Source organism: Pituophis catenifer, unplaced genomic scaffold (genome assembly GCF_029215685.1).
Source record: "Pituophis catenifer annectens isolate HBS135680 unplaced genomic scaffold, rPitCat1.0.hap2 SCAF_6, whole genome shotgun sequence".
NCBI lineage: Eukaryota > Metazoa > Chordata > Lepidosauria > Squamata > Colubridae > Pituophis > Pituophis catenifer.
In genome coordinates this window covers 56076511-56089445 of record NW_027256886.1, presented here as the reverse complement: position 1 = coordinate 56089445, position 12935 = coordinate 56076511, and the positions used below count along the sequence as shown (strand labels likewise).

Here is a 12935-nt window from a genome sequence, read left to right as displayed (position 1 = left end):
ACATCCCTGGTGGCATCTAGATGAACGATCACCTGCTCTACACACTACTAATTTACATTGTATGTAAACTGAATTGTGCTGGTTAAGAAACTTAAAGGAGTTGAACTGGAAACGAACTACATTGTTTGTTGGTGAAGACAGGCTTCTATAAGTAGAGTCTCGTGGGCATCTGAAAAATAAAAGAAAATATTGTTGTGTCAGGTATGCCTAGATGCTTACTTCAAATATTTTATTACAGTGTAATGATGTATGTAATTCCTAAATTTCTGCAGTAGATTGACTCTGATGATTATGAGATGCAGTAGAGAACAATAGGGAAAGCATATAATATTGGAATATCAAAATGAATAAACCCAAATTTGGGGCTCGTAAAAGTGCTTTAAGATATGTACTTGGGAGGGAAAGTAATATGTTGTGAGTAAGAGCAAGGCAACGGCTCTGTAATAATAACTATTTTTGTACAAAGTATGTGAAATTGGCCATAATCTAAACAAAGTTCGGTCATTATTAGTATGCATTTTGTGACCAATCCATTCAGCCCATAATATCATTTTTATTCGCCTTAGTTTTTGTATATGTGATTGAATTACTTGATATTAATACTTACTTTTATAATTTGATATTAACACTTAATATTTGATAATTTAAGTGAAATATTAACATAACCTGGTATTGTTTTGTTTGAAAATAAGTCATTACAGTTTGCAGATGAACCTTGCAGTTCTTTCTATACTGTCTTAAGAAATATGACATAAGCAGAAAATCTAATTCAGAATCTATGTGTCTGACACAATGGCAATTTCTTTGTGGCAACTTGGATTATGGTTCTTACATATTTAATACACACTTACCCACTTCGGATTAAGTCATAGGTCAAGGTTCTAAAATCATTACTATCAGGAGATGCGATACATGTGTCTAAGAAGAGTACAATATTTGGATCAGCAGTGTGCAGAGTAGCTTGGAGATATAAATTCTGGTTGAGTGAAACGTAGTATGGTGATCCCAGAACTTTATGGGTGAAGGATAATGATGAATAGAATGCCAGAGACACATTGTAATGGCCAATACGCCTTTCAGTAAGGTCAATAGCATTTTGGGCAGTAAACATTGTTTCTACAATAGTGTTCTGCTTCATTTCACACAAAATATGAAATTGAAAGTTTTTCTTTCTTGTAATAATATAATCGGAGTTGAGTGTCTTGATTACATTGTAATAAATTATCGAGTCATTCTTCACCTAAAAAAGCACACAGAAAAAAAGAAAAAGTAATCAACAGAAAAAAGAAGTAATTAATCAACAGTATTGACATAAAAATACTCATTACCACCATTTTAAGACTACTATTATTTCAGAATTATAGTAACAAAAGTTATGTTAACAAAAACCATGCTACCCATTACAAAACATTTCAGCAGCCACAACCCTGGCTTTTCCTCAACGTGGATGATAAAATAGTCATTGATTTTTTTTCTCCTTTCCAAAATTCCCTTTTTAAAAAAAATTAATTGTAATATTAGATCCAGTTAATGTGTTCAGAGTTAAGCAGAATTTCTTAAACCCAATATCTGAAATTAACTTTAAACTTACATTTCAGATAGTACATTTTCTTATAATAGTAGTTAAGAGAGAGAAGACAGATAATTATTAGTTTTAACAACAACAATTAATTCTCACCCTTATCTGTGTGTTACAGCCATAGAATGGTATAATAAAGTAAACATAATCGCCTGCAATGTGAGATGAACATGATCTATCTAGGGAGTTCAGGTAAACTTGTGATGCATTATAGCCGATTGAATTGAGATAGGGTATGCTAATCCGTGCACGCATGAATCCATCAACACATGAAAGTCCTAAATAATAACACAGAGAAGCAAACGTTAAGCAAAATGCCAATACATCTAAGTATTACTATTATTTTAATTCTTGAATCTGCTGTGGACCAAATAAACTAATTAAGAAATATCTCTTCTACTTAGCTAGCAAAGGAGACTTTCACTTTCCCTGAGAGTAGAAGCATCCAAATCAAATACCATGTTTCCCCGAAAATAAGACCCTGTCTTATATTTTTTTGAACCCTGAAAATAAGCGCTTGGCCTTATTGCCATGTGCTCAAAAGCCCGATTGGGCTTATTATCAGGGGATGTTTTATTTTGGGGGAAACAAGGTAATGCATAGAAAAGTGGGTTTATCAATTATGAAATTACTTCATCTTTTCAGGAACATGGGAAGAGAGAAAGAGGGGGAGGGAGGGAGAGGGAGAGGGAGAGGGAGAGAAAGAGAGAGGGTATTATATCCACAGGCCAGTAATGCAAACCACCCAATCATCAACTAATTTTCAGAGTGCTTAATGTCAGTAAGAAAAGTTGATCATTGTGTTCTGAGAAGTACACTCATGGACCTTTGTACTAAAAAAAAATGGAAAATCACAAGCCTTAACGCAACTAATTGGTTTCAGTGAAACTTTTATGACATAGAACGTCAAATTGTACTTCTCTCTGGAAGCTAAACAATTCATTTTATAAATGCTCATGTTCTATATAATCAGAATAATGTTAGATAAGTCCTATCTGAATTCACTTCTTTGTGTATTGATTTGTACATAATATAATACTAATCTCAGTATTATATTGTCACCATATATTAAGTTTCAATCAAAACTAAGATATAAACTGCTTTGTCATGCCACAACTTCATCCCTATTATCTTTTCATAATTGTGTCAAAGGATAAATGTCATGCTTAAGCCTTCCTCAATCTGTCCTGGCATACTAGCTTGGAGAAGACAGTATTAGACGATCAGTTATGTATAAATGATTCCAGAATGCTTCCGATTCTTACAAATATATTTTTCAACTGAGATTCTAAAAAAGAAAAGCTACAGTTCTTGCATCTGTAATGCAAACTAGGAATCTGAAAATACAACAAAGGTGAATATCTTCATTGAACTGGTGGTTTAGCAGTTCAATTTACAGTAATCAGCACACCTTTTCACAATGACAATGAGAATATTTTTCTTTTTAAAATCTGGATCAAGAATCAGAGTACACTGTGGTCAACTTGAATCGTTGCCACAAAAACACATGGGACAATGCCATATTAAAGTACTATATGTGAAATGTATTTCTCACATATCAAATTCATTATATGAGACTTATATTATGGTTTATAATTTCTAGGAACCATGAAAAGGAAATAAATGCAAGATTTTCTGAAGGAAAAATGAAGATTTCAGGGGCTGTTAAAACAGATGTTCAAACTTCTGCACTTCTAAATTTCTCATTTTAAATTTCAAAAGTAGATTCTAAAGTAGGAAAAAGGAGTAAGCCTCTAATCTAAATTCAGTTTAAAGAGGGGTGAAAGATTTACTTAAAACCAACTAAAACAAAAACTGATTTGGAATTAAATATTCATTAAATTATTATGCAAATATAGCAGCATTGGTCTGTGAATATAACCATTTGATTAGGTTAATGCTGAAATTGATTCAAAATGATATTCATGATTGCTATGCTATCTAATAGTACTATTAGACTTTAATCCGTTGCTTGATTTAGACATATAAATGGTGAAAACATAATATTTTTAAATCTTAGGTATACAATCCCTTGCAGAGTAGGAAAGTACTTCCTAGTCTGCAAGGGACTAACTTGCAGACTCCATGTGTCAGACTTGCTGTGTCACGTTGCTGTCAAGTGACATTTCGTGACGTTTTTCCCATTTGCGGAGCTGGGGCGGATGTGGCCTGTGCGTGATGCATCCAGCCCATGGGCCACCAGTTTGACACCCCTGTTAACCTCGTCAAACGATTATACAAGAGTACAAGAGAACAAGAAAACAAGAGAAAACTTTATTCTAATATGCCTGCTGCTACTTTGATCCAACCTGAGAGGGGTAGGTAAATCCATCTTCTCAATTTTTTTACAAAGCAAATAAACATGCCTGATTCATATCATGTAGCGTATTCAAAATCTCCTACCTTCGTGCCACGATACATGTAGAACATTTGCGGATTTATTCCTAGATAACTTTACCTGTGATCTCCAATGACGATTTAACTCTTTACAGCTCATCAACTAAACAATATCAGAGAAAAAAAAATAATATCTTACTTCTATCTTTAGAAGTAGAAGCTGGTGTAGTAGGTGTAGTAGTAGGTTCTGTGAACACAATAAAACAATTTCATTAAACATGATGATTATTACTTCCATCCAATCTGCATATTACTAAAACTCATGGGTCTGTTTGTTTATAACCTTAAATTGGGTGAAATTGGAAAGTGTGTAAGGCAACAATTATTGAACCGAGAAAATTCAAATGGGCTAATTTACAGAATGCTAGGAGCTGTGATTCTTGTGGAAATGAAATTTGGGCAAGTTGTGGCCACTTCAGCACCACTGCACTTTCCAACTATACTTCCCAGAAACCCATAGGTTGCATGACACAGGGGAAGATAGTGGGCTTTCCCACCTCCCTCTGTCCCCTGCATTAGTCATTGGTGGCAAGCAGTGATTGGTGCTTTGGAACCAAATCTGAAATCTCGTAACAGCAATGGGTACCACATGGGGAGAACAAGGGTTGAGTGATCTTTGCCTATGAACATACGTGATTGGATTACATATGGTATGGCTGAAATAGAATAAGTATAGCTGTCGAACAAACTAGTACAACCAAACTGGATTATACCAGTATTGAAAGAGTTGTGCTGAATACTTCTTTTAAGATTTTCAGGTTTACTTTTGAAATTCTAAATGACTTGAAAAGTCATTTATCTATTTTTGAACTTTAAAAAAGGCATTTCTCCAAGCACTTTAAATGCATTATAAATGCATTATAAGACACAACTAGAGAAAATATGTTCTATTGTACCACCTCAATTGTGGAATCTTTCGATACAACTGGTAGATTCCAATAGTCTGGCTTCATTTTAAAACATAGTTGATTCTCCTAGTTTAAATATTAAATTATTGATAAGGAATTGTGTTCTGCTCTGTTGCATCTGATGCCTCTTCCAATTAATTATATTATTGTTATATCGTTGTGTTCTTATTTTCTTTCATTTATTTAAATATTATTCAATTTCAGAAAGTTCAAAAATGATAAAGATTATTTTGTTCATGAAGATAGGCTGCTAAAATATTCATATGAACCAATGGCCCTACTCAGTATAAAACTAAATAGAAGTTAGTTTAAAATAATATTGAATCCCTAAATTACATCATTAACAGGATACAGGTTAAATGAATTACATAAATATCCTTACCTGGTGGAATAGAGTAGTAACGCGCAGAGAACCCATTTCCTGAATAACCTGAATCTCTATGTAGCACTATTGTCATTATGTTGGAAGTTGATGAATAGGTATAGTTGAGATAGGCGCTGGAACAAGTTCTTCCAAGTGGATATGAACTATATCGGACTCCATCAAAAATCTCAATATATTCTTTATCACAGTCCAAGCTGTACAAAAATAGATAAAGATTTCATTCCTTACCTTTTACTATGCCATCATTTTTGTTTCTTCCATTCAATCACTGATTCTCTGTAACTGCCTGGACAGGTCCCTGTGGTTTTCTTGGCAAACTGTTTCAGAACTGATTTTTTTCCCCACTGCTTCCTTCCTAGCACTGAGAGAAAATGACTGACCCAAGGTGGCTTTATGCTTAAGGCAGGACTAGAACTCATGGTCTCCCAGTTTTTAGATTGATGCCTTAACCACTACAAGTAGCCCTCAACTTACAACCATTCATTTAGCCACCATTCAAAGTTACGATAGCACTGAAAAAAGGGACTTATAACTGGTCCTTGGATTTGAAAATGTTGCCAAATCCATCACACAATAAGCATCACACAATAAAAATTTGGGCACTTGGCAACCAACATGTATTTATGAGAGTTGCACTATCCCAGGGTCACGTGATTGCCATATGTAACTATCCCAGACAGCTTCCAACAAGCGAAGTTAATGGGTGAAGCTGAATTCATTTAATAACCAAGTGATTCACTTAACTGCAATGATTCGCTTAACAACTGCAGCAAAAAAAGGTTATAAGGTTATAAAATTGGGTTGTATATCTCACTTAACAAATTGTGTTAAATTATTTAAGGAAGAAATAATCACATCAAGCCAAAAGGAGTACTTAGAATTTCTTTTAAGGGGCATATTTAAAATTGTAAAGACGTTATTTCAGTCGAACTATGTTGAATCCAGTTAAACGTTTTTTTTTGTTTGTTTTTTTTAAATTTGATTTATATGCCGCCCTTCTCCAGAGACTCAGGGCGGCTTACAATGCGTTAAGCAATAGCCTTCATACTTTTGTATATTTATACAAAGTCAGCTTATTGCCCCCACAAACTGGGTCCTCAATTTACCCACCTTAGAAAGGATGGAAGGCTGAGTCGACCTTGAGCCTGGGGAGAATTGAACTCGCAGTAATTGCAGGCAGCTGGATGTTAAATGCTGCCTTAGGAGGCATTAGCCTCCTACGCCACTCAGGCTCCTCCAAAACGTTGAATTGATTGCTAAGTTTTAGTCGTCCCAAATGTATATAATGCCTGCTAACCCAGTCTGGTTCACTCTGGAATAATAATTGTTGCTGATGTACACCGATAATATATTAGCAGTTTACAAACCCAAAAACACATTTATTAAGCATATAGAAGGAAAAAGTTAAAAGAATCTTTCAACTTACTTCATAGAAGAGAACTTTAAATTTATGCGTTCAAAGCGCCTCACTTGAATTTTCCAGACACAAGTCATATTGGTGTGGCTTCCGGGATAATAAGGTCCAGAGAAGGATCCATGGGCATTTGTCAGCTGGCCTCCACATTGATTTGCTAAACAATACAAAGCCAAATATTGTGCATGTAAGGCACATGAAACTTTGTAGATTTTAAAAAACCAGTTCCTATGCTACTATTCATTTTGTTTTGTTACAGGAAATAAGACCAAGAATTACTTTCCTGCTGGTGTTTCAGTAAAAAGTTAAAATCTCTGAGAATTTGGAAGAATACAACATAGGCAATAGCATCAATATATTATTTTACTTTTAAACCGAATTAATTAGGAGAATCTGTAACGCAAGCACAGTGCAATGTTTTATGATTTTTTTTTAAAAAGAAATCACACACAATTACTATATGTGTATAAATATATGCTGATTTTGTAAACCACTTAGAGAGGGCTGTAAAGCACTGTACAGTAGTATATAAGTCTAAGTGCTATTGCTATATATATAGCAATAATATAGGTAGCACTAATTCCTCCCTAATTCAGTATAATAAGGGAGAGAAGGAGAGACATCCTCGTCAGGCTTCAAGAATCTGTTTATGTAGCGTATAGCACTACAGTCCCAGTTGGTTTCTTAATCTGCTTCATCCTCTAGGGATGATATCAGTCTTCAAGGCCTGACTGAGCTTTGCTCTCTTTCTTTCCTTCAGATGGTATCTGAAGAAAGTTAGGAGAAAGTTACTCTGAGCTTCTTTCTCATGCTTTTGCTGTTTTGCTGCTTAAAGAGCAGTTTTCTTTAGGTAACATTCATTGCAGTGGTGGGTTGCTATTGGTTCGCCCCGGATCGGGTGAACCAGTAGTGGCGGTGGTGGGAGGATCCACCCAGCCGCCTGGACACTTCTGCACATGTGCAGAAGTGTTGCGCACACCCAAGCACGCCCACAAGCAAACTGGTAACAACGGGATTTGAAACCCACTACTGATTCATTGCCTCTGCCTTGTTTCTCCAGCGTCAACGGGTGGTTCATTACAATTATTAATAAGAATTGAGTGAAATGGATTGTCTGTTATTACAAAACATATATGCAACGTAAATAATACAGAGAATGTCAATAATCATTTCCCTGAATTGACAAACAAGGATCTCAGATGCAGACTTACTAGGGGTGGTCTCTGTCACCGGAGGAGCAGGTGTAGAAGAACCTGTTAAGAAAACAAACTTAATCAAGCAACAGAACATATAAATACAGGGGGGCTAATATTGGGGAGAAACAGAGAACATTATACCTGCTAACTGAAATTAGTCTTATTTTCTGCCAAAATTTATCAGAGTTCTCCCAATTTCTGCAACCAGTTCATTGATTAAAACGTTGGTTAATAAAGGGAAGAGAGCCCTGTAGTGCTCAAGACCTTTCAAATGAAGATGAATAGACCTTCCCTCCAAGCCAGAGTCACCCATGAGCTTTCTTTGGATACAGTGATTCATTTGGTCAACTGTCAACCTATTTAATAGCAGCATTTAGGCACGTACACTGTATCTACTGCATTCTCATCTGAAAACTAATATTTATTTTTATAAAAATACAGTTTTGCATGATGGTCTTTAATAAACAAATGTTTTAGTTCTTGTTCATTATAACAAGCCTAAGGATTACAACTTGTGGCTTAATGTTCTGTTTGAGGAACATGCCCATTAGAGATGTCAAACTGGATGTATTTAGCTTAGGTGCTGCTTTTTTCCCTTTATTTGAAGATATGTATAACATTTTTGAAAAAATATATTAAACCTTAGAAGTTCCATTAGAAGGAAAATATGTAAACAAATCGCATTTTCTTTCCTGTTGTGTTCTTATATTTCAGAAGATACCTGAGCACGTGACACCAGCATCTTCTCGATGGTTACAATTATGACGGAACCATCCTTTATGAGAACATTCCTCCAATCTGTCTTCATTCCCTCTACAATTCACATCATCCATAGTTATGTTTCCTGAGCCTTGACCAAAGAAAGCTCTTCCATATGCTTTGACAGCACTTCCACAATCGAGCTGCTTGCACACAACTGTTGCGTCATTTAGGTCCCAGGAGTCATCACAGACCGTCCCCCACATTCCACTACGTAAGATTTCAACACGTCCCTCACATTTATTTTTTCCATTGGCCAGTCTTACAGATTCACCTGAGAAAAATGAGACAGGATCTATGTATTTGAATGGGAAACTGGAAAAAAATGAGGCATCTGAGATTTCAAAGACACAGAGAATTTTTGAAATTTTGCATAGGATGGGGTTAGTTAACAATAAGTTAACTGATATTTTATGTTATCAAAGCTCTACTTTTAAATTCTATTCAGATGGTTGCACGGAAAACGCACAGATTTCTTTTTCACTAATTAATTAATTCAATATACATATCTACCAATCTCCACATCTGTCACTCTGGGCAGCTCAAAGACATTAATCCAAAATAAGACAAAATAAAATAATAACCACAAAAATAAAACCACAAAAATACAGGTATAAAACCATTAACAACCGGATTAAAAACATAAAGAACATAATCACCATGAGAGAATAATTCATATTTCACTCTCAATACAGACATTTAGCAGGCTCCAAGTCCAAACAACATGACAAGTTGAGAGACTTCTGTAAGGCCAGTAAGATTGGGGCCAATCTAACCTCGGGGAAGGGGAATGGAAAAAGAATGGATGCCATGTAATGCATGACCAGACCTCAACAAGTGAAAACTCCTTTATACAGGAGACCCCCCCAAATGTGCCTTTTCTGCCAGACCACATGGGATGGGCAGATGCATCCAGGGGGAGGTGTGCCCTCAAATATCCTGGCCCCATTGGTCATGAACAAGTCCTTGAACTGAACCTGGAAGAAGTTCTGGCAACCAATGCAGCTCATTTAATCTCCACTCTTTGGGCAGGTCCTATAACTGCCTGTGGTTCCACATTTGCACCTATTTATTTGTTTGTTTGTTTATTATATTTGTATGATCTTCCATGTAGGCACAACTCTGGTTGAGTCACAAGAATCCATTTTTCCCTTTAGTGTAGAAGCAGCAAAAGTTATATGTTTGGGGATCAATTGGAGATTTGTCCTGTTTTTATTTCAGAGTCTTTAATTTCAGGATTAAAGATACAGACTTACTAGGTGGTATTTCTGGTTCTGGAGTAACTGTAGTATGACCTACAAAAAAAGAAAACAAGTCATGGAATCTGTAAATAGATAATAATATTGAAGACCAACATAAAACAAATTCTATATACATGTAAAATTTGCCTCATTACCCAATATAAAATTGGGATAGGATGTCTTCATATGGAACTGCTTTATAGTATTTCTTTGAACATTGCTGACTAATGCTATATCATACTAGTGATTTACAGAATCTCGCTGTTGTAATTATTTATTGAGTCATGATCATAATGGCAACTGCATTATTATTGTATAAACAACAATGCCTGCATATTATTATTTCACAGAAAGAATAATGAAAGCTTGGAACCAACTTCCACCAGAGTAGTGGGTCAATCATCTGTAGCTGAACTTAAACACGCTTGGGATAAACATATGTCTATCATATGACAAAAATTAAAAATATAATAAATAAATAATAAAAATAAAAAATAATAATTAAAAACAAATAAATGAATTAAAAAAACCCTCAAAGGGCAGATGCAATGGAACTCCATGTCTTTTTCTGCCATCAAGTTTCTATATTACTATGTTTTTATTTTCATGAAAGAACACTTTCAAAATTCACTTAGGAAGGGTCATGGCAACTACATGTTTAGAGCTCCTTAGGAGTGTGTATGGTTAACGGTTGATTCCAGACAGTCATTGATTAAAATGCTGAACAGCAAAGGGAAGAGAGTCCTGTGGAACACAATATTTTTCTCCAAGTTAGAGTCATCAATAAGCCTTCTTTAGGTGCATTTATTCATTCATCCAACTACCAAGCTACTTAATAGCATTTGGGCATGTACATTGTGAACCACATTTTCATGTACAAAACTAATATTTATTAAAATAGAATAGAATAACAGAGTTGGAAGGGACCTTGGAGGTCTTCTAGTCCAACCTCCTGCTCAGGCAGGAAACCATTTCAGACAAATGGTTGTCCAATCTCTTCTTAAAAATGTCCGGAGTTGGAGAATTCACAACTTCTGGAAGCAAGTTGTTCCACTGGTTAACTGTTCTAACTGTCAGGAAATTTCTTCTTAGTTCTAGGTTGCTTCTCTCCTTGATTAGTTTCAATCCATTGTTTCTTGTCCTGCCCTCAGGTGCTTTGGAGAATAGCTTGACTCCCTCTTTGTGGCAATCCCTGAGATATCACTGCTAGCCCTTCTTTTCATTAAATTAGACATACCCAATTCCAGCAACCGTTCTTTATATGTTTTAACCTCCAGTCCCCTAATCATCTTTGTTGCTCTTCTCTGAACTCTTTCTAGAGTCTCAACATCTTTTTTACATCGTGGTGACCAAAACTGGATTCCAAGTGTGGCCTTACCAAGGCATTATAAAGTGATAAAAACACTTCACGTGGCCTTAATTCTATCCCTCTGTTTATGCAGCCTAGAACTGTATTGGCTTTTTTGGCAGCTGTAGCACACTGCTGGCTCATATTTAAGTTATTGTCCACTAGGATTCCAAGATCTCTCTCACAGTTACTACTATTAAGTGAGGTACCACTTGTACTGTACCTGTGTGTTTGGTTTTTCTTACCTAAATGTAGAACCTTACTTTTTTTACCATTGAATTTGTAGTGCCCAAAGTTCAAGTCTGTCACAATCCTTCTGAATCTTAAGCCTATCTTCTGGAGTGTTCCTGACAGCTTGGTGTCATCTGCACATTTAATGAGTTCCCCATCTATCTCCTCATCCAAATCATTGATAAAGATGTTGAAGAGTACTGGGCCTAAAACAGACCCTTGGGGTACCCCATTGCATACTTCCCTCCATGTAGATGCAGTTCCATTAAGGGCTACTTGTTGAATGTGGTATGGTCAGCCAGTTATGAATTCATCTGGTGGTGATGTTGTCTAATCCACATTTTTCTATATTATCAAGTAGTAGATTATGGTCTACTTTGTTAAATGCCTTGCTGAAATCCAAGTAAATTATATCAACAGCATTCCTCTGGTCTACTAATTTTGTCACCTTGTCAAAGAATGCAAAAAGATTAGTCTGGCATGATCTGTTTTTGACAAACCCAAGATTAGTCTGGCATGATCTGTTTTTGACAAACCCATGTTGGCTTTTGTTATGACTTTGTTTGCCTCTAGTTATTCACTGATTCATTGCTTGATAATCTTTTCTAGAATCTTCCCAGGTATTGAGGTCAGGCTGATAGGTCTGTACTTTCCTAAATCTATTTCCACCTCCTTTTTTGAAGATGTGGACTACATCAGCTCTTTTCCAGTCCTCTGGTAAGGTGCTCCAGGATCTTTGGAAGATATAGTTCTATATCTTGTGAAATATAGATGTGAGATCACATCTGCCAGTTCCTTCAGAACTTTGGGGTATAATCTATCTGGCTCCAGTGATCTAAACTCATCTGGGGTGGACAGGTGCTAACTTACCATTTTCTTTTCTATTTTAACTTGTGTTTCTAATCTATTTTTTATGGTACTGTTTTTGATAGGTTGGACTGTTTTTTTCCTTTGTGTAAAAACAGATGCAAAAAAATTAGTTAAATAGTTCTGCTTTCTCTCAATTGCTTGTCACTTTCTCCCACTAGTGGACCAATCTTTTCCTTGACTTTTTTCTTGTTTTTTACATGTTGAAAGAACCTTTTTTTGGGTTATTTTTGACTTTTGTCACAAGTCTTAATTCATTTTGAGTCTTAGCTTTCCTCACTTCATCTTTGCAGACTCGGGCTATTTGCTGATATTCTACTTTAGTTATGTGCCCCTCATTCTACTTTTTATACTTGTCCTTTTTGTCTTTCAAAAAAAGAAGATAAAATCAGTCTTGTATGATGGTCTTTGACAAAAAAATATTCTGGTTCTGGTTATTATAACAGCCTAATGTTACAACTTGTGGCTTTATATTCAGTTTGAGGACTTACTCAGTCCACATGTCAGATGTTGCCAAGATGTATTTAGCCTAGGTGCTGCTTTTTCTTTTTTCAAAGATATGTATAACATTACACCTGTTCCATTATAAGGAAAACATGTAAACATATTG

The 12935-nt window shown here is 35.6% G+C and overlaps 1 protein-coding gene across 1 annotated transcript in view; it reads right to left on the bottom strand.

Annotated features, from left to right (window-relative positions):
- The window catches only part of DMBT1 (deleted in malignant brain tumors 1), a 111774-nt gene that overhangs the window by 76372 nt on the left and 22467 nt on the right, over positions 1-12935 (bottom strand). Inside the window, exons 13-21 of the mRNA XM_070946291.1 lie at positions 12817-12900; positions 9895-9933; positions 8601-8912; positions 7835-7936; positions 6696-6840; positions 5267-5463; positions 4116-4163; positions 1679-1857; positions 852-1240 (exon numbers count right to left, since the gene is read on the bottom strand). Coding sequence (XP_070802392.1) covers positions 852-1240; positions 1679-1857; positions 4116-4163; positions 5267-5463; positions 6696-6840; positions 7835-7936; positions 8601-8912; positions 9895-9933; positions 12817-12900 — 1495 coding nt within the window. The remainder of the gene's footprint in view (positions 1-851; positions 1241-1678; positions 1858-4115; positions 4164-5266; positions 5464-6695; positions 6841-7834; positions 7937-8600; positions 8913-9894; positions 9934-12816; positions 12901-12935) is intronic.